The sequence below is a fragment of the Jatropha curcas genome, chromosome 7, assembly GCF_041381405.1.
Source record: "Jatropha curcas cultivar XTBG-Jc1 chromosome 7, XTBG_Jcur_1.0, whole genome shotgun sequence".
NCBI lineage: Eukaryota > Viridiplantae > Streptophyta > Magnoliopsida > Malpighiales > Euphorbiaceae > Jatropha > Jatropha curcas.
Window position 1 is genome coordinate 23,744,222 of NC_143157.1, and position 21,588 is coordinate 23,765,809.

The 21,588-nt window shown below is 32.1% G+C and overlaps 2 protein-coding genes across 3 annotated transcripts; one reads left to right on the forward strand and one right to left on the reverse strand.

Annotated features, from left to right (window-relative positions):
• Positions 1–8,173: 8,173 nt before the first annotated feature.
• On the forward strand, positions 8,174–9,381 carry LOC149495024 (desmethyl-deoxy-podophyllotoxin synthase-like). The gene is made up of 2 exons (XM_089724027.1): positions 8,174–8,560; positions 8,698–9,381. The coding sequence occupies exons 1-2, from the start codon at positions 8,189–8,191 to the stop codon at positions 9,322–9,324; spliced, it is 999 nt and encodes a 332-aa protein (XP_089580153.1). The 5' UTR covers positions 8,174–8,188; the 3' UTR covers positions 9,325–9,381.
• A 353-nt stretch (positions 9,382–9,734) lies between these two features.
• Positions 9,735–13,041, reverse strand: LOC149495025 (chitin-inducible gibberellin-responsive protein 1-like). Of its 2 annotated transcripts, XM_089724026.1 has the most exons (3): positions 12,725–12,897; positions 11,590–11,753; positions 9,735–11,505 (listed from the first exon to the last, which is right to left on the reverse strand). In XM_089724026.1, exons 2-3 carry the CDS (start codon positions 11,621–11,623, stop codon positions 9,917–9,919), a joined length of 1,623 nt encoding a protein of 540 aa, XP_089580152.1. In that variant the 5' UTR covers positions 11,624–11,753; positions 12,725–12,897; the 3' UTR covers positions 9,735–9,916. The 2 variants fall into 2 exon arrangements, with proteins under 2 accessions (XP_089580152.1, XP_089580151.1); XM_089724025.1 differs by having other exon boundaries at positions 9,735–11,753; positions 12,725–13,041.
• Between the last annotated feature and the right edge of the window lie 8,547 nt (positions 13,042–21,588).

The following is a 21,588-nucleotide window of genomic DNA, read 5'->3' on the forward strand; positions in this document are numbered from 1 at the left end:
ATACAACAGATACATCTTAATTTACGTTTTGTACTGAAATTATTATATTGATATTGCACAGGAATTTCGACTAATTTTCACTTCGTAAGCCAATGGTATTTCCCTTCAAAAACCAACATTCTTAAACTATTGGGAGATTATTTTGAAAAAAATGAGCAGAAGAAACATGATTGTGGTCGAGATTTCTGATTATTATTAACATAATCTTTAAAAGATATTAAATCAACCTACGGGTTATGACTCAGTTGCCAAAACAAGCTGGACATGTGAGAAGAATTCTCAAGTTCGATCCCACTAAATATCCTTACAGGATGATAATAGGATCCAAATACCAATAGTTTGCAAGAAAAAAAAATATATATATATATATATATATATCAAATCAGGTAATTAACTAGAGGTCACTACATATAGATCCTCAAAAACTATTTCATTACTATTATATGCACGTTTTAAATAAATAGCCAGTGGCCAGAGTAATATGGATGGATAAAGTTGTTCATATAATGGTTCAAGAGAGAGAGAGATGGATGTGACCAAGACACCAACCTTAATTATAATTTATTTTCTTAAGTCTAATAATAATATTTGGCATATTTTTTTTGCATTTCCTATCCTAAAATGCCAATTGTAATAGTTGAATAGACAAAACAATGGCACGTAGCTACCATTAAAAGAGTTTTACCGTCTTCCATTAAAAAATTTAAAATTATTTTTTAATTCATTACAAAGCCAGCTCAATGAACTGAATAACAATATATTACACAACAGGGCAATCCTCATTCGACTCAACAAATTGATGAAAACTCTTGTGGTTATAAGGACTCCAACTCAAGACCTCTTCTCACACTAATGAGAAACCAATCAAATTACACACGATTGGCAAAATTTTAAATTATTACTTCTAAAAAAAGTCTACTCATAATGTGAATGACTTATTCGGAATCTTTTTATGTCCTACGCATATATCAAATTAATAAAAAATACTTTACGTAATTAGTGATAATCCTAATAATTTATTAGGAAAAATATAAATTTAAGTAGAAACAATTTTTAAAGAATCACAATTTTTGTTGGTTTGGTCAACAAGGGAACCATATACTAACTTTAAATAAGTTTTATCTGCGTATAATAAGCAAATATTAATAGGTTGGGATTGCAAAAATCTACCCAAAATAAAGTAGCGAAGGGATTTCCTTAAGTAGCACAAAAAAATTGATTTTTCTTCCTGCAACATATTAAGATATCGTGTTAGATTTGGTTTGTCATTTCTTATTATTGATTTAGTTTTATGGATTTCGTATTATTATTAACTTGATTTATCCAAATCTCAATTTCCTTTTCTTTAATTATTTTTGTTGGTGGGTGAATGTTGAAAAAATAAAATACTAAAATTCAAATTTCAACCTAAAATGCAGAAATGGCATTTGATCAGGATCAATTTGAACCACATGTACCTTTTTTTCTTTTAATTATTAATTGAAGTCTTTTTCAATTTTTATTTCCTCAATACTGTAATTACCTAATACTATTTTTTAGAGTATTGTAGTCGTTGATTTTGGAGTACGCATCTCAACATAGTGATCGACCAAACCAAAATCGACCATACAACGTAAGATTTTGTAAGTTTTATAATAATATCTAAATTAGAAGTTGTAATTAAATTTCAATTAGGGATATCACTTAGTAATCTTAATATATCACTGTCTTATTATAGATTACAACTATATACACATATGTTTAATTTTTATTAAAAAAAAAATTATTTTCTTTACAAATAAGGTATTTTTAAGGATTATGGATTAATCAGTTGTATTAATAACTTTTACAGCCCGTTTAGAATAAAAGAATTTGTAAATAAATTCCAAGTAGAATTCATTTGTAAACGAATTTGTCATGTTTGGTATGCTACAATTTAAAAATAAGAAATTCAATTGAATTCCACAAAATTATATTTAGAATAAATTCTTAAATGAAAATTTCTTTTTTTTTTATTCCTTATAGCACCCTTTACATAATAATTTAACAAAAATTAATAACAAACACTAATTATATTCATTATGTAAAATATAATAACTTGTAATTTTTTGTTAAAATATCAATAATAAATTTCATATAAATAAGTACACTAATATCCCACCCTAATTAATTAATTATATAAGCAATAACATTCATCATGATAATTATTTTTAATTGATGTAAAAAATTTTGTTGATTTAAGTAATTAATTTGGAAACTAAAAACATATTAAGAATATTATTATTATTTTTAATTGCATTTGAAAATAATTGTTTATACTCAATTTTATAGTTTCACGGCACTAATAACTAATATTATTAGTAGACTTCAAAAAGAAAAAAAAAATGTCACCGGTTTGAAATTTTCCAAAAATAAAAAAGGAAATAAAATAAAAAAGGAGTTTTAGTTAGGCATATCCAATTCCATGGAATTCAATTCGTGGAATTTAAATCTGTATTTTTTTTCACTCCAAACACAATATTTTAAATTTTCAAATGAATACCATAAAATTTTATGTAATTCATTTGTTTCAAATGGGCTCTTAATGTATTTATAGATTCCGTAATATGAAATATTTAATCAGAGTTGCATGTGGAATTAATATATATCAAGAAAATACTTACAGATACTTCCATACAATTTAAATAAAGAGTATCCAACGGAACTCTTCTTCACTTAATAAAGAGTATATTACATTATCACTTCCAATTTAAATATCTTTTCTTCACATAATATATATATATTAGTTGAAATATTAATTAACAATTACTTAAAAAATATTTTAGTTGAAACTCTTGTTAAAATAATCCACAGAATTGTATATATGATTTTCAATGTGGTAAATAACAGTATTTTAAAAATTATATTTATTGAAATATTTTTATAATTAAGGATGTTATAATATTTATGTATTCTTAAATATATATTTTTCTGTAAAAAGTCAACTTTTCCACTTTTTGAGATTTTCTATATATAGAGAGGAAAGTAGAGATATATTTTCAACATTTCCAAGCACAGTCTTATTACTCTAAAATGGAGTATTTGCAACAATTGCCCATTTTCCCAGCCTTCTTCACTTTCCTCTTGTTTATCTTTATTCTACAAAGAATATCCACAAACTCCTCTGCAAAATTAGCTCCAGGGCCATGGAAGCTACCAATAATAGGAAACATGCATCAGCTCCTCGGCTCTCTCCCTCATCACCGTTTAAGACATTTATCAAACCAATATGGCCCTGTAATGCATCTCAAGCTCGGCCAAATTTCCAATATTGTCATTTCTTCGCCCGAAGCTGCCAAACAAGTAATGAAAACTCACGACATCATTTTCTCCCAAAGGCCTTTTCTCCTTGCAGGGGAGATTATCTTTTATAACTTCAAAGATATCGCTTTAGCCCCTTACGGCGATAGTTGGAGACAGATGCGTAAGATTTGTACGCTTGAGCTATTAAGCACAAAACGTGTAAGATCATTTAGAGCAATCCGAGAAGAGGAGACATCGAATTTTATTAGATCAATTTCCAGTTTATCGGAAGTTAATATTGTAAGCCTTTTTGAAATTGATTTTATTATTGATTGTAATCACACATATTTATATAGATATGTATTAAACTATCAGCTATAAATCAGGAAACAAATATGGAAAATATACACCGGATACATAAAGATACATATAATGTTTGACCAAATCAGAGGTGTTGATTTGATTATGATTTAGTTTTCGGATCTGGGCCTTTACCCTCCCTCAAGCTAGAGCCGGGTCGGATCCGGATCCCTAGCTTGTCCTTCAGCGCCAAAAATCGTGATGCAGCCAACGGCTTGGTTAGAACATCCGCCGTTTGGTCATCACCGGCAATATGCGCAACTCGCAAGGCTCCAGATTGAACACGATCTCTGATAAAATGATAATCAAGAGCAACATGCTTCATCCTTGAATGAAATACCGGGTTAGCACTCAGCTGTGTTGCTCCAACGTTGTCACAGTAGATTATTGGACATTCGGAGAGAGTAATTTGAAGCTCAGACAACAAGTGACAGATCCAAGCCAGCTCTGCTGCAGTATTTGCGACGGATTTGTACTCTGCCTCTGTAGAAGAACGTGCCACTGATCGTTGCTTCTTCGAGCTCCAAGAAATGGGGTTCCGACCAAAATACACAACGTAGGCACCAGTAGAGCAAAAGGAATCACGATCACCGCCCCAATCGGCGTCGGAATAGGTAATAAGAGTTGGAGACTTGGTCGAACAAGAGTAGATTTGAAGCCCTTCATTCAAAGTGCCAGCCAAGTATCGAAACAACCTTTTGACAGCATTCCAGTGTTCAACTGTGGGCTGATGAACAAATTGAGAAAGCTTGTTTACTGTGAAAGCGACATCAGGACGAGTTAGTAAAATGTACTGTAAGCTTCCAATAACCCTCCTGTATTGCATTGAATCTGTGAATTGTTCACCACCATTTGCAGTTAATTTTGCACTTGTAGACAAAGGGGTTTTGACTGATTTAGCCTGCACCATGTTTGTGTCATTCAAGAGATCCTCGATGTATTTTTTTGTGATAATAACATGCCATGTGCATTGGGCAGAAGTTCGATACCCAAAAAGTAGTTGAGGCTACCAAGATCTTTCAAGGAGAATTTCTTTGATAATAACTGCACATAGTTAGAGATTTGCTTAGAATTGCTCCCTGTAACAATGATATCATCCACATAGACAAGGAAAATCAAGATGTCAGTGTCTAAAATTTTAATAAATAATGAAGCGTCTGACATAGAGTTAGTGAACCCAGTGTCAAGAAGAAATTGTTTCAGGGCTTGATACCAAGCTCGCGGAGCTTGTTTGAGACCGTAAATAGCTTTCTTAAGTAAACACACATGTGTCGGCTTATCCCTGTCTGGAAAACCTTGTGGTTGTTGCATATACACTTTTTCTGTTAAGGGGCCTTGAAGAAAAGCGTTATTTACATCTAGTTGCTTAACAGTCCATCCATGCATGACCACCAAACTAATTATTAGACGAACAGTAGTAGGCTTAACCACCGGGCTGAATGTTTCGGCGTAATCTATTCCAGGTCTTTGGTTGAAACCTTTGGCAACAAGACGAGCCTTGTAGCGCTGCATTGTTCCATCAGAGTTTCGTTTGATGCAAAATATCCATTTGCAGCCTACTAAATTAGGTGCTTCTGTGGCAGGAACAAGAACCCAGGTTCCATTTTTAACCAAGGCATTGAATTCTTCAGTACATGCATTACGCCATTTTGAATCTTTTAAAGCCTGCAAAACAGTTCTAGGAATATAATCATCAGAAGTTTGAACTTGTGCATGCAAGCTATATTTTTTAATAGGCTTGGAAATATTGTTTTTGCTCCTTGTGACCATGGAATGTCGATTTTGTACTGCTGGCACAGGAATAGTGGTTTCAACAGAATTTGAGACTCCCAAAGTGGCTGTTTGCGCCGGTGGATTTGTTGTTGAAGTAAGCACAGGTTCATCCGTGGAAGGCATTTCTTGTCTTAAAAAGGAACTACCAACTGGTGACAAGGGAGGATTGGAAGCTGCACCTGCAAATGAAGAATATGATGGCTGAACTGGAATGACTGATGCTGTCGGTGGAAGCCAGGAAGACATAGTGGAATCAGGTGACGCAGAAATCGCTGAGGACTGGAGAGCAAAAGGGAAGACAGATTCTACAAATTGAACATGACGAGAGATAAAAACTTTTGACGTTTTGACATCTAAACAATGATAAGCACTTTGAGTGAGAGAGTAGCCAATAAAAACACATGGAGCCGATTTTGGATCTAATTTATGAGCTGAGTATGGACGCAACCAAGGATAACATAGGCAGCCGAATATCCTTAGTTTAGAGTAATTAGGAGAATGATGAAATAGGCGAAGATAAGGTGAGGACATGTTCAAAACTTTAGTGGGCAGCCTGTTAATTAAGTACACCGCAGTGGAAAAAGCATAGGTCCAATATTTAGTGGGCATTGAAGAATGAGATAATAGAGCTAAACCGGTTTCGACAATGTGTCGATGTTTGCGTTCTGATAACCCATTATGCTCAGGAGTGTGAGGAGGAGTTGTGTGAAATGAAATTCCAAATGAGGCAAACACATAAGTAAGAGCTAAATATTCCCCACCATTATCTGAATAAAAAAGTTTAATTTGTTTGGAGAAAGAATTTTCAACTACAGCTTTGAATTTGAGAAAGGTAGACTTGACATCAGACTTATTGCGAAACGGATAGAACCAAGTGTAACGGGTATAGTGATCAATGAAAATAACATAGTATTTGTAGGAATCAGAAAGAGTAAACAGGAGATGTCCAAACATCGGAGTAAATTATTTGTAATGGTTCAGTGGAACACAGAGATGACTTTGAAAAAGGCAATTTGTGACTTTTATTTATAGAACACGCATTACAATTAACGACATCACTAGACACATCTGAAGACATCTTAATGTTATTGGAAGACAAAATGAACTGACGAATTGCTTTGGCAGGGTGTCCTAGACGAGAATGCCAATCAATGGCAGAAGCAACTGATGACGCAAACGCAAGGATTGGAGACGACGTTGGCCATTCATAAACTCCATTTTTCGGTGTGCCTCTAAGAATTGGAGTCCCCGTCAGCAGTTCCTTCACAAGAAAAGAAGTTGGTGAGAACTCAACAGTAACATTATTAGTAATACAGAATTGATAAACGGAGATAAGGTTTTGTTTCATTTCAGGTACACAAAGAACATCGTTTAATGTCAGCTTTCGAGATGGTGTGTTCATAAAGGCTGAGCCATGATGTGTTATTTTTAAACCTTTACCATCTCCAACTAAGACGTCATCGGTACCATCATAGGGGCTGTGAAGAGCAAGACTCTCCAAATCAGTGGTAACGTGATGCGAGGCACCACTGTCCATAAGCCATGGCTGTGTCTGAGAGGCAGAAGTTGTGGCAACATGAGCCTGAGGTTGCCAAGGAGATGATGAAGTCGAATTGATGGGAACAATGCGATAGGATGTGCATCGCTTTGCTGCGTGTCCCTGCATATTACAAAGCTGACATTTACCAAGGTAAGGTCTGAAATTTCTTTGCTGAACATTAGTATTCTGTACAGTTTGTTGAGCATGTCCATCACGAGTAGGATTGCGTTGAGATGAACCATATTGAGAAGAATTGGGTGTAGTGGAATAATGGCCGTTTCTGTTGGTATTTTTGACAGTATAGTGTGCTGTTGCAGGGAAGGCAGCAGGTGTAGGAACTGATTGTGATGCCAGAGAGGCTTCAAAAGTTATGAGTTTTTCATGAAGCTCTTCAAATGAGATAAGAGCATCACGGGCATTGATTGCTTGTATTGTTTCTTTGTAGGAATCATCAAGACCTTCAAGAATACGGTCTGTGATGTCTTCTTCGGCCATAGGAGAATCAAGAAGGGCTAACTCATCAGCTTTGCTTTTAATGGTTTGCATGTATTCATTGATGGAGGATTGGCCTTTAACAATGGCTTTTAGCTGAGTTTTGACTTGCTTAACACGGCCACGGGATGGTTTAGCATAAGTGTTTGCGAGAATATCCCATGCTTGTTTTGATGTTTTGGCTTTGGCTATGAAAGGAATCAACTGTGGTGATAGAGAACCAATTAAGGCATTGAGAATTAATTGATCTTGTCTGATCCAAAGGCGAGATTCAGGATTAGGGGTATCATTGGGTGCAATGGTGGCTAGTGGACAAGGTTTTGTTCCATCGATGAAACCTTGAAGATCGTAACCTATAAAAAGGCTTTCGAACTGTAGTTTCCAGGAGAGATAATTTGTAGAGTTTAGTTTGAGAGGGGCTTGAGCAGCAATATTAAACGAGATTAGCTGCTGGTTGGCTGTGACAGCAGGGGATATTATGGCAGGGAGAGTGGTGTTAGCCATGAGAAAAGAGAGAAGAAAAAGAGGACGTTTAGTCGAGAGGCTCTGATACCATGTAAGCCTTTTTGAAATTGATTTTATTATTGATTGTAATCACACATATTTATACAGATATGTATTAAACTATCAGCTATAAATCAGGAAACAAATATGGAAAATATACACCGGATACATAAAGATACATATAATGTTTGACCAAATCAAAGGTGTTGATTTGATTATGATTTAGTTTTCGGATCTGGGCCTTTAAATATAAGTAAGATGGTGTTATCTTTATCAAACGCCATTACTTTAAGGTCTGCATTCGGTAAGGTTTCAGAACGCCACGAAGCTTTCTTGCCACTTGTGCAGAAACTTACGCTGGTGTTCGAAGGTTTTAGTGTTGCTGATCTTTTCCCTTCTGTTAAATTTCTTCATGGAATTACTGGGATGAGGAGTAAATTGGAGAACTTGCATAAAGAAGCGGATATAATGCTTGAAAACATAATTAATGAACATAGAGAAAATAAGAGATTGGGTAGAAGCAATTCTCAAGGCAAAGAAGATGATCTTGTCGACGTTCTTTTAAATCTTCAAAATTGTGATAATCTCGAATTCCCCCTGACGATAGAAAATATAAAAGCAGTCATGCTGGTGAGTATAATTACTACTGCGTATTTTTCTATTTATCTCAGATCTGAGAATTTAAGCTCGAGTCATTATTTAGTTGTTCTGCGAGTAAAAAAATTTATATGTATATACACTGAAGTTTAATTATTATTATTGTTTAGGACATGTTCGCAGCTGGAACCGAAACATCTGCTACAACAATTGAATGGGCAATGTCGGAAATGGTAAAAGATTCAAGAGTGATGAAAAAAGCACAAGAAGAGATAAGGCAGGTATTTAATCAAAAAGGAAATATAGATGAAACGAGACTTTATGAATTGAAGTATCTAAAGTTAGTTATTAAAGAAACTTTAAGATTACATCCTCCAGCTCCTTTGCTTCTTCCAAGAGAATGTCTAGAGGCAGTGGAGATCGATGGGTATCAAGTACCAATCAACAGCAGAGTCATTATTAATGCATGGGCAATTGCAAGAGATGATCGTTACTGGAATGAAGCTGAGAAATTTTATCCAGAGAGATTTCAAAATAATTCTATTGATTTTAAAGGGAATGATTTTGAATTTATTCCATTCGGTGCTGGAAGAAGGATGTGTCCTGGTCTAGCATCCGGTATGGCTGTTGTCAAGCTTGCACTTGCAAATCTGTTATACCATTTTGATTGGAAACTGCCTAATGGAATAGAACCACATCAATTAGACATGTCTGAATCCTTTGGACTTACAGCTAGGAGAAAAAATGAGCTACACTTGATTACCATTCCACACAATACTTCAGAGTTGGAAATATAACTTGTAAACTATCTACGTTCAATAATACAGTAATATAGTATAGTTTGTGAGAGAAAATGTCTTCTGTAATATATTATACTTTCTTCTAAGCACATCCTTTGAGAATCATAAGCTCACGTGTATGATTCCCTAGACTAAATTATATATTGTATAATATACTTACAATTAATATCATTGAAGGAAAATCTTCTCACTTCTTTTTAAGCAGAGAGGTCCCAAATCGGGGATTTTGACTACTACTCTCATTCTCATTCAAATATAAAATTTCAGCGCTAGATGGCTAGAGAATGCATACTAATCAATAAATAATTTCTTTGGAAATTACTTCTGAATCTATACATGGAAGTCTAAACAGAACAGCAGCTAAAGAAGAACATATCCTCTATTAAACAACAGTGGTAACAATGCTATACAGAAACAAATGTCATTAAATTTAATGTTTGAACCGTATTACATGACCATGACATGAAAAAATTATTCAACCCTTCTAATGATCTCAGCATAGTTTTATCATTATCCTACCCAGATATGTACCATACCCAACTATGAAAGGTACATGCAGTAATTGCTATCACTATTCTATGTCTGGATATCAATTCCATGCAGAAGCAGATATCAAATTCCTGTTCTTCCAGCCCAACAACATAGCTCCATCCTTCTCTACCAATGTATAATGTTCTGAGTAACACCTAAGCAAGCTCCTTATCACAGAGTTGACGTAGGAACTCAAGGGGGATTGCCGGAACCCTGCCATCGTCAACCTAGACTTCCACTTGCCAAAAAGCTCATGACGCTCTACTCTCTCCTTCCCTTCACAAGCAATAACATTGACAATATCTTTGGCTAAACAGTGCTGCTCCACACCAATTCGGTCCTTCCAGTCTCTTGGCAATGTCACATCTATGGACTCAAACATTGCCAGGTAGTAGTCTAGAGTTTCTATGAACCTGGTAAGGAAAGGGGTTGTGTTTGTGTTTGATTCTTGTTCCACCAAAGTGACAACCTTGGGATTAAGTGACTTTACCAATCGAAGTAGCCCATCCCTTGGATTGCTCACATCGACACTCTCATCAGGTGTGTGGTGGAGCTGCAAGGGGAAGTTCACAGCCAGAGCCTCCCCAGGCCTCACATCCAGCATGTCCTTTGTAACATCCGGAGCAAAAACTGGTACACCATGAAACTCTATAGGGATATTAAATTTCTCAGAGATTGCAGCTAATCGTCTGTGAACTGCCTCTAACCCATCACCACGAGCATGTTTATTAACAGGGTCATCAATACCTGTAATACGCACATGCGGAGCTCCACCTGGTTTCGCTGCAAGGGCTTGAAGGAGAGTTATCCACTGGGTGCCCTGAGCAATTTGGAAGTCTATAATATGGATGCAATCCTCATTTTTGCATGCTTCAGCAATAGCTCCATTGGCTGCCATGTAGCCAAACTTCAGATAAGGACAGATTTCATATAGGATCTGCATGTATGAAAGCAAGTCCTTGCTTTCAGGCTCTCTACACCTAAGGGCATGGTAAATGTTGTTGCCTGATAACTCCTTTCTGGCCACCAAGCCTTCTACTAAATATGCACCAAGGCGCTGGATTGGTTCTCCACTAATGGAAACAGCACCTCTAGCCTTTTCAATCAACCTATCAAAATCATTCATATTATTCTCGGCCAAAGCTTTAGCACATGCAATGAGCAATTGCTTCAGATTGCCTGGTGGAATACTTTGTAAAGTTGCTTCTTCAATTGTCTTTCGATGTTTTTCAACATGAGCACCTTCACCAGATTGCTTATTCCTAGAAACAGAGGAAGAATGAGGCTGAATCACAATAGAATCTTTGCGGTCCTGGCTCCAGGCCCTAGTTCTTTGAGCAGAGGTTTGCGGCCTATTACTTTCCCCCAAAGAAGCATCTGCCACGGTCATGCCTTCATCATCATCAGGTGCCATCAAAGCAGTCTCTAACTGAAGCAATGCGTGTTTTATGTTCTGGCTAGAATTTGCATCTTGCGGCAATGAAGGGCTCAGCCTATGAAAATAACTGCTGGATTCCAGTGAAGAATTACAAGAAGGGCTTGCTCCTGAAGGATTCTCAGTCGAACTATACCGCTCCTGGCTGTCACTCAACGTGGTAATGGTATCGCAATCAAACTGATTTGAGAAGTGTGAGCTAGGTGAGTTTCCTATATCAAATGTGAAGGACTCAAAAAGCCTATTAGGTATTGAAGGAATAATTGGATAAGAAGATGAATAGGATAAGCCCGCACCAGTTACACCGTATCCAAAAAGCTGGTGCTCCATACTACAAGTGTAGCATCCGCTGTTCCACTAGTGACTCAGAAATAGTAATTAGCTATGCCCAATGTCCTGAACAACTACCAAAAGATTTACAGTCCCAGAAGTGTGTATATTTGATCAAAGCAATATCAGCCTGCAAAAGCAAAACAATGAAAAAGAAAACAGCTAAGTCGCAGTTTAATTAACTTAACAAGGGGTCACAAATAGAATTGATATTTAAGCATTTTTAGGCCAGTATATGGTGCCAAAGTAGGATTCAAAGCACCACAGATGCCTCGTATAACCTCATCAGTTATCAGTTCCCAATTCCTATAACAGGAGTTTGTTGATAGATGATCAACAGTGACATAAATATCTGAAAGATTTATACAGCAAAATTGGAAAATTATTCAATCTTGTAGCATGACTAGTAATTTCTATGATCTCCTAATTTCCATACAGCCAAAATTATCCATTGGTAGGCTGTTTATTGTATGAAAAACATATAACAGCAAGCACACGCACACATAGTCAGATACAAGCAAATACATAATATATAGAGGAAATACATTAAAGTAGACCATGACATCAAATTTCAAGCATATCAAAAACCTACGGGCTATTTATCTATCTAACTGCTTAAAATTTAAAAATTACTCAACATAAATTATTTGGATATCAAAAGCATTTACTAGTATGCAGAGATATGCAAACACTGACTATCATGTTCCTAGTTATCACATAAATGGATGGGCTAAACTAAAGAACCAAATAATGGATGGACTACAATCATCTAATAATAATATATACTGAACCCAAAAAAAGGGAGCTAATATGCAAGAGAAACTACAGTTTGCAAAAGAAACAGAAAGAATTTCACCATATTACATAACAAAATCAAAAATTCAAGGAATCATTATTGGTTCAAAAAAGCAGAGGCTAATCTCAAAGCAAGCATAAGTATTAACAAATAACACAATATAATAAGTACCCAAAAGAACCCGGTAGTTAAAACTTAAAACAGCAAATATTTCCTCAATCTTAAGTAACCAAAAGAAACAAGTATTCAATTTCCAATCTTTTTCAAGTCTATTGGTTTGATCAAGAAATGAAACATAAAATTACCTGAAACTTCCTGAGGTAAGTGACGCGAATTTTCTTTTTCTCCGTCTTTTTGCTTGCAATCAGGTGCCTTGGCCTACTTTTCAATTTCTTGGAGGCAGCTACAATTTTCAGTTGGTCGCAGAGTTTCGAGAGAAGAAGAAGCGAAGGTTTAAGTTTATATACAGCGAGAGTTGACGGAGATTTTATAAGGAATGTGACGGAAACGAGTTTTAAAAGGAAAGCGAGGTGAAGGGGGCTGAACGTAGGGTCGTTAATGTACTGAATTTTAACGGCGTAACGGGTAACTTCACCGGCCATTCCTGAGAACTCTATTGAACGTTCTAGCCTCTTTCCCTCTTTTGGTTCTTTTGGTTTGGACTCGTGTCTGCGCTCCCACGCGCTATTTACGGAAGTGGAATTTAATTTTTTTCTATATGTTTTTTCCTTTTACTTCCCATTTTTTTATTTCATCATAACGAAAGTTAAAATTACCTAACATTTTTACCTACGCCTTCAAATGCTTTTACTGTTTGGTTTGTCAAATTTCATAATTTAACCTCTTATATTATTAAACATATATTTCGCTGTAAAGTTGCTAACTAATAACAATTTTTAAAATAAAAATTTAACTATATCTTTTTTTCGCACTTCTTTTAAAGTTATAATATTACTTTTCACGAAAATATATATTCATACTTGAATTTTATTATTTTAATTTTATGACATCCTTAATTTTTATTTTGATCAATTAAATACTTTAATCTATAAAATTATATTTATAAAATATTTTGACTTATAAAATTATTTTATTGAATACTTTAATTCATAAAATTAGAATAATTAAATATTTATTAAATAGTTAAAAATATAAAAATTATTGTTAGAAAAATTAGGCTAACTGCACATGAAATCAATAAATATTAGGAATTATTATTGTTAATATAAAACCATAAGTCATAAAATGTAACACCCGCTGCCCAATTCCGAAAGACCCGACAGTGGATGTCACATTCGGTGCTGGAGGCATCGTCCTAACCTACATATAAATTTAAAACTATTATTTTAGACACAGAAAAATCAGGGCGTTACATAAAATTTAGAGTGTTATAAGTTTAAAGTTGTAAAATTTAAAATTAAATTATGTATTCAACTTATTTTTAATATTCTAGAGTAAATTATGAGAATTAATATGATGAGACTTTAATAATAATAATATCATTTTTAATATTTTTAATATTAATATTTATATTTAAACATCTATTCACGTAAATGGAAAAATTTCACTCTTGAACTAAATATAAATTAATTCTATATTAACGTAAAGAGGAGACGATACTAAGTTTAAAATTGGAAAACTGTTTTTTTTTTTTTACACGAAAATGGAAATCTGTTGAAAAATAGAGCATGGATTAGTTCATTCGTATAAGGCAAAGTGGCAACAAGGTAATGAAAAAATAAATAAAAGAAAAAAAATGTTGTTGGAATTTGACTCATTTTTATTTATTTTATTTATTTATTATTGAAGCAATTGACTTCACGCGACAACAAGTAGAGTGTGGGTCATGGACAGTTTCTTCACACGAGCAAGAGAGAGGACGGAATCTAACTGAAACGGGTGTTTTGACGGGCAAATGACGCGGACGTGATTATTTTATTATATTGAGCATGTTGGCCGTATAAATGAAGGCAGAGAGAATCCACCTCATAAGTGACAGACACTAATAAAGATTATAAGATGACACGTGGAAATGTATTTCTGGTTCCCGTTTGACTACTTTGACCACGCGTTCACTTCAATTTGCAACAGCTAATGGATTCAAAGGGAGCAGAAATGAAAGTGCCCGCAGATATTTCCAGAGAATACTCACACCAACGAGTCGCAAGCAGTTAAAAATAAAAATCTAAAAAGTAATAAAAAAAAATTGTAATATTAACTAATAATAACTTATAAATTCCCCTCAAAAAAAAAATAACTTATAAATGGTTGGTCCGGATTTTATTTTTATATATTTTTATGATTTACTTATTTTTTATTATTATGAATTCAAGGGGATAAAATGGTAAAGAATAATTATATAGCTGACTCGAAATAATTTGAACTATCGTTGTTATTGTTTTTGTACAAATTAATAATATGCAAAATAAATAGATGCAGATTATTAAATTATTTTGATTTGATTTGATTTAATAAATAATATTATTTTTTAATTAATTAGTCTCGTCGCATAATTATTGTTTACAAGAACCCAAATAAATAGTTTTCGTTATCATTTTTTTTTTTTTTTTTTTTGCCATCTTTATTGTTTACATTGTCATTGCATTTGTTCTCCCAATGTATGCTTTCATTTTTTATGAAGGAACGAAATGAGATAAAGCACTTACACTTTCTATTAATAATGTTGGTATTATTTGCTCCGAAACTTATTTAATTATTTAGCTTTATTTTTATTTTAAAACATAAAATAAAAGATTTAAATTATATATATATATATATATAATAGAATAATAATCAAAAAATATACATATTTATCCCAAATTTATATATATATAGATAAAATATTACTCCATCCATTTCATAATTTTTTTTTCTTTTTCATCGTCTTAAAATATTATCTTATTTTTATAGAAGTGAATAATATATGAGGTTGTATATTTTACCCTTATTTAATATGCTTATTTCTCAATAAATATATTAATCAAACTACTATATTATTATTAATTAAAATTTTAATATAGGTAAAATTAAAATGTCAAATTTTAATTTTGCACTTGTACATTAACCAATTGCTTCAGTTATCTGATCAAATGATTATAGTTTGAATAATTTCAATAATTTAATATGAATTATTTAATTTTAATAGAATACTATAAGGTGTATTAAAAAAAATAAAGTAAAATTTAAATTTTAAATACATATGTTAAATTTTATTAATGTGTGTAAGTCAAATTAAGATAAAAGAATTATTGGAAGGGAGTACTATTTAACAAGTTTTCCTATTTTTAATATTCTTATATTATAACCACATAATTCAATATATTTTATACTTTTAATATTTTAAAATATAAATGACATCAGTTACTGACAAAATACTTGATTGCGTGAGTGTGTAATTCAGTGGGAAAAAATACTTACGGAATTCATCACTATAACTTAAAGTGATGAGTTTAATCCCTCATAATGTAAATTATCTCTGGCTCAGCTCCTAAGAACGAATGGAGATTAGTTGGATTTATTATGTACCGTAAAAACGGACACCGATTTAAACTTCTTGTACAAGTATAAAAAAAAACACTTGATTGGGTCATGCATGAATTTATATTTTCAATTTATATATTGACTTTTCCCCCTCCAAGCAAGCGGCTCTATTGCTTTTAAACTTGCTTGTGGTCCGGACGACCAATTCCAAATATGAGATCATTTCTTGCGTGGATGTGACGAAATTCGCCTATTTAGATTTAATAATAATAATTTTAATTTTGCGAAATTGATGACAACGACTAATATTTAGATTTTCACGAATATTTTCACATTTTTTAAGACTAATATCCTTTAATATTTTAATTTTTTAGAAATTATTCGCTGAATTTAAAGGATTTTATCATTTGAATCATGTCCAATAATGAGAAAATTAAAAATATTTAAAATTGACTTTTTTATTTTATTTCTTCTAATTGCAAAAGAAAAAGAAAATTAAATCCTGACTCTGCGGTCGATTGCAACTTTGTTGAAATTATAACACTAAAAGTATCAAATCCGTTTGACTTAGGACATCAATTTTTGACTTAGGACATCAATTTATTTGTCAATTTCTTCATATTTCCATTGTCATGTTTGTTCTACTTTGTTAGTCTCCATGTTTCATGCCGTCACAAATCAAAATTTCCCAAAGAAAAGGAAGGCAATAGGATTGACATTTTAATACTCCCTCCGTCCTATTTTGTTTACTTGTTATTTTTTTTTAATATCTTAAAATATTTGAAAGATTTTTAAATTTAGATATGTAAACAATTATTTTTTCTATAATAACCTTTATAATCTTTCGTTAAATAAGGGACTTTTATTAATATCTTCAATAAGTTACGGGTAAAAAAAAGTAAAACAACTTTTGTTCATGTTACAAGATAAATATTAAAGTGTGAATTTTTTTTTTTTTTTTGAAAATGCAAATTATTTAAATTATTTGAGAGTCGAAATTTGAACTTACTATCTCTCTTCCATGATACTTCTCACATTTGTAATTTCACATTCCTTAAGAAAACCATTAAATTTGTCTAAATTAAAATAAATTATTGAGTAAATTGACTAAATTACCCTTAATTTAATATTAATTCTCTAAGAAAATCATTAAATTAAAATAATAATTATTGATCATATATAAAGGATAAACATGAAAAAAAAAAAAGATTTATTACCCCTCGAAACCATAAATGTGATAAGTATTTTAAAATAAACTATTTTCTCCGACATGATAAGTATTATGAATCGGAAGTACATAGTACTTATACCTTTTTTTAAAACATTAAAAAAAATAATAAAGTACTAGTTAGAACTTAGAATTCTGACTTCTAACTAAATGAATTTTATCTTTAGAGCTAAAAGAAAATTTAGAAAAGAAAACAGAAAAACAATTATTAACATTATCCTTCATTTTCTACCCAACAAATTATAAAATTATATCAGGTGACACATGAGATTTATAATTTAATATTTATACTTCTTTTTCTAAATTAATAAATAAATTAGAAAAGAAATGTATGGATTCTAGTTTTGGCATCATCTCAAAGGATAAGGCAAATCAAAGATCTCATAAAATATTTTAGCATATACATGCATCCAGAAGGGGAATTCAATTCTGTTTTTGAAAATGCTAGAAATGTATAGCTTCACATGTACCTAAACAAAAAGATGAAATCTTTCTTTAAAAAAGATATATATATATATATATATATATATTTTTTTTTTTTTTTTGGGTCTTTCTTACTAGCTTTATTGTAGGGTCTCAAATGCAAAGAATTAAAGAAAGCACTTAACTAGGAAGTGAGTGCTTATGTGTCAAGTTGTATGGTCAGTTTACAATAATCTTCTACTATTCTAAGCCTTCCTCTCATTATTATTTTGATTTATTCATGATTTGCTTAATCCTTAGTTGTAATCATATTAAAGGATTAGGACAAGTCTTCTCAACAAAAAGAAAAAGTTACTAACACAAAATAAATCATTTTAACACAAAAAGTTAAAATTGTTTTTTCAATAAAATAATTATTAACTAGATTCGTAATTATCCGTTTATAATTGAAAATGTAATTTATTTGGACAGTATGTGCACGTTGTAATGCAGAAAACGTGTTTAATTATTTAATATAAATAATATAGGCCATAAATTAACAAATGTGCTTTCCAGAATGCAAATAAATATCACGTCATGTTACTGTTGAGTCGGTACCAAGCAATAAATATGCAAATCCAAATTGAATCATAGGATTTGATTTGAGAGCAAAAGGGGTTTGAATTTCCATTTGGAATTTTGTACCAACAAAATAAATAATAATCACTTTCTGGAATAAAATATGAAATCCCGGTGGTCAGCATGAAAAGAAATATAAAATATTGTTTTTTAATTCTTAACTGTCACGTGTGAAAATGCGAGTCGGAAAGAGGAGAGAGTGTTCCCATTTCTCACTTGTCAAAACTGTAGCCGCATGTATTTCAACACGTGAGCAAAAAAATGTAGTGCTCTGCGTACGTGTAATGACACGTCACCATCATTGAACCTACTCGATCTGTTTTGTGGTCCAGTGGAATCCTTTTGTTGGACCACGTTGGCACATCCTGTGCCACATATTCAATGAGTTATCAAGTTGGGTGATTGGACTTGGATTTGGTCAAACTCAGAACGTTGACTATTGACAAGGTAATATAATCCAGTTTTTATTGAATCAAGCTCAAACGGAGTTGAAGTAGCTTAGATTGTTTTATAACCATACTAGCATTTGGTCTCCATATTCTGGATAATGGATCTTGATAATTCCTTAGCAAATTGGGCTCTAGGTCCAAATCTTTCATCAGGGGAAGGCTGGGCCTCGGCTGACTTGCCAACGAATTAGCAATTGGGTTTTGGAACCATTAACCCATAAAGACTTTGGCATGTCATTGGCCCATTCTTCTTTTGAATTTGGATTTCAAATCCCATGCCATATACATACTAAATAAAAAAATAATAATAAAAAAAGATTTATAATTTATTTCATTTTAGATTTTGGGCCAAAAAACTACTTTGTTTGGGCCAAAAAAACCTAATTTGTTTGGGCCAAAACCCATCGGACTTTCAATCGAATTAAAACCGATTCTAGAATTTTCACTGATCAAAGAGAACAAACATTTTATTTCACGTATCATAGTGTAACTTTTGTTCTCTAAAAATGAAAAATTGAGAAAAATGAAAGGGAAAAGAAAAAGAATTCCAATATATAGGTTCTTGATCGGCTGAATTGCCACCAATTCATAACAATGATACAAACCATTCAACTTAGCCTTTTTTTGGACCGCTGAATATATTTATTCAAATTTTAAAAATAAATCATTTATTCGGAGACAAGTAAATTCAATATTAATGTTAGAATTTAAATATGTTTTTATATAAATAATTACTAAAATAGTCAATTATAAGGATGGAACAAAAATGTGGAGAGAACAAATGCACATGGTCACATGGCTAATTGACCCAATGACCGTGGCCGAATAGGCATAGTGGGGATACTTTGCTTGCTTCAAATCTGGGCGACCATAATAATACTTGCCTCTACGTTAACGTGAGTGCGTGTGAGTACAATCAATCGGTACCCAAAAGAATATTGCATGATCCTAATTAAGTGGTGAACCACTCTCTTCTTCCTCATACTCCATATTTTCCAAAGAGGATTTTATTTTTATTTATATATATAATTTTATATTCAGATCGCGAATTGTATTTAAATAAATTTAATGTGTATATTGCATACTAAATGATAATATAGTAGTAAATACATATATAGTCGATAATAAATTTATATTCGAATCTCTACTTTAAATTTAAAAAAAAAAAAGAATTTGAAAAGTCTAAGTGCTACATACTGTCTTTGCGAAATTGAGTATTGCGGGTACTTTTTATCTTATGGATAATTCTAATCCGTATTGAGTATTTTTGTATGTGAAATTTCCGGTGAGTTTCCGATTCCGACAGAGGTGGGGCTACGTACAAACCGTGGTGTTGTGGACAGATGAGAACGAAATATTAGACTTTAGAAGCTCCAATACGGCATTGCTTTGCTTTGCTAAATCCTAAATGCCAACTGTTGCTTGCCATGTCGTATTATATGCCCTTTCTCTCCTTTTTTATCTCTCAGTTGCATTCCGATAATCAAAAACCAGCTAAATGAAAATAAGACATTTTAAATTTTATAATAATATCTATCATCTTCATTATGCTACTTTCCTGAAGAATTTTTAATATCATACAAAATCGATAATTCAATTTTTCTATAATATTTTCATGAAATTCTATTTTTCTATAAGAGTAACTTTTTTATAGGAAAGAATTCATTTTACTTTTAAAAAAGCGCATGTAAGTCATTAATTTCAACATATTATATTAATATATAAAGATATTGATCGGAATAATAAGTCGTCTTCAATAAAGTAAGAGCGATAATATAAGTTCAATTTTCGGAAAGCGCACTTTTTTTGAGATGATAAAAAGATCTTTTTTTTCTATATGAGAAGATTGAATTCCTAGTTATGTCAAAAAATTATATTAATATATGAAATCAATAAAATGTTAATCGGAATAATAAGTCGTCTTCAGTAAAGTAAGAGTGACGATATAAATTCAATTTCCGGATAGCGCACTTTGTTGAGACGATAAAAAGATCTTTTTTCTCTGTGCGAAGATTAAACTCCTAATTATGCCAAAAATATATGTATGACACAGTGGCAAAATTTTCCCAACGCAACAATTTTTTTATAAAATTTATCTTATATATAATATACCCCCATAAAAGGAGTGCTGAGTGTGGAACATTGTTCTCGAGCATTGAACAAAATGGATAAACAATTATTATAATATAATAATAAAAAGGAATAAGTTGCACAAAAAAAAAAAAAAAATTCCAGAGATGTGAAGTCAAAATTTTCTGGTCGGTAAAGCTAAAAATGGCGTTGATGATGAAAATTTTAGCTTTTGCAACTTTCCAGTTGTTGGTTGGGGACATACCCTACCGGCTTCTATACTCACTGAAAAAACGGGATCTGTCCCCCCGTTTTATTTTTGAGCTTGTGCTGAGCCTAATTATTAATTTGACCGTTTTATCAAATGATTAATGAATCTTAATCCTTAAACAGAATATAATATTAATGAATTTTTTGAGCGTAAACACTATTTATCAATGTCAAAGTAGTAAATTTATTACAATAATATAATTATCCATTGTTTATAGTAAAATGAAATATAACGATAAAAGTTATAGCATTAGCTTCTAAAATATACCAAATTACGTATTTATCCTATTTCTTATTAAATCGTGACTTCCACTAATACACATGCATCTAAATAGCAGTAATTAATAAAAAATTCTGTAAGATGGTACCACGCCATTTTGCTTCCGTCATTATAGAAATACAGTATTCCTTTTAAAATAAATCTTATCCAGAAAATGGAATAAAATGTAATAATGGAAAAAATATTATATAATATAATAATGTAATAATGTAATATTTTGGAAATAAAATTAATTCACATAATATAATAATGGAGAACATCATTTCAGATTTTTATCCTATTTTTTTATCAATATTTTTATTAAGCGCTATGGTCAATTGATGACGTGTAATTAGCCAGGCCTACATGAAT

Excerpts from the sequence above, each read along its gene's own strand:
- LOC149495024 (XM_089724027.1), top strand. The coding sequence starts at position 8,189 with ATGGTGTTATCTTTATCAAACGCCATTACTTTAAGGTCTGCATTCGGT. Across the intron at positions 8,561-8,697 it reads ATATAAAAGCAGTCATGCTG|GACATGTTCGCAGCTGGAAC; the intron begins GTGAGTATAATT and ends ATTATTGTTTAG.
- LOC149495025 (XM_089724025.1), bottom strand. The coding sequence starts at position 11,623 with ATGGAGCACCAGCTTTTTGGATACGGTGTAACTGGTGCGGGCTTATCC.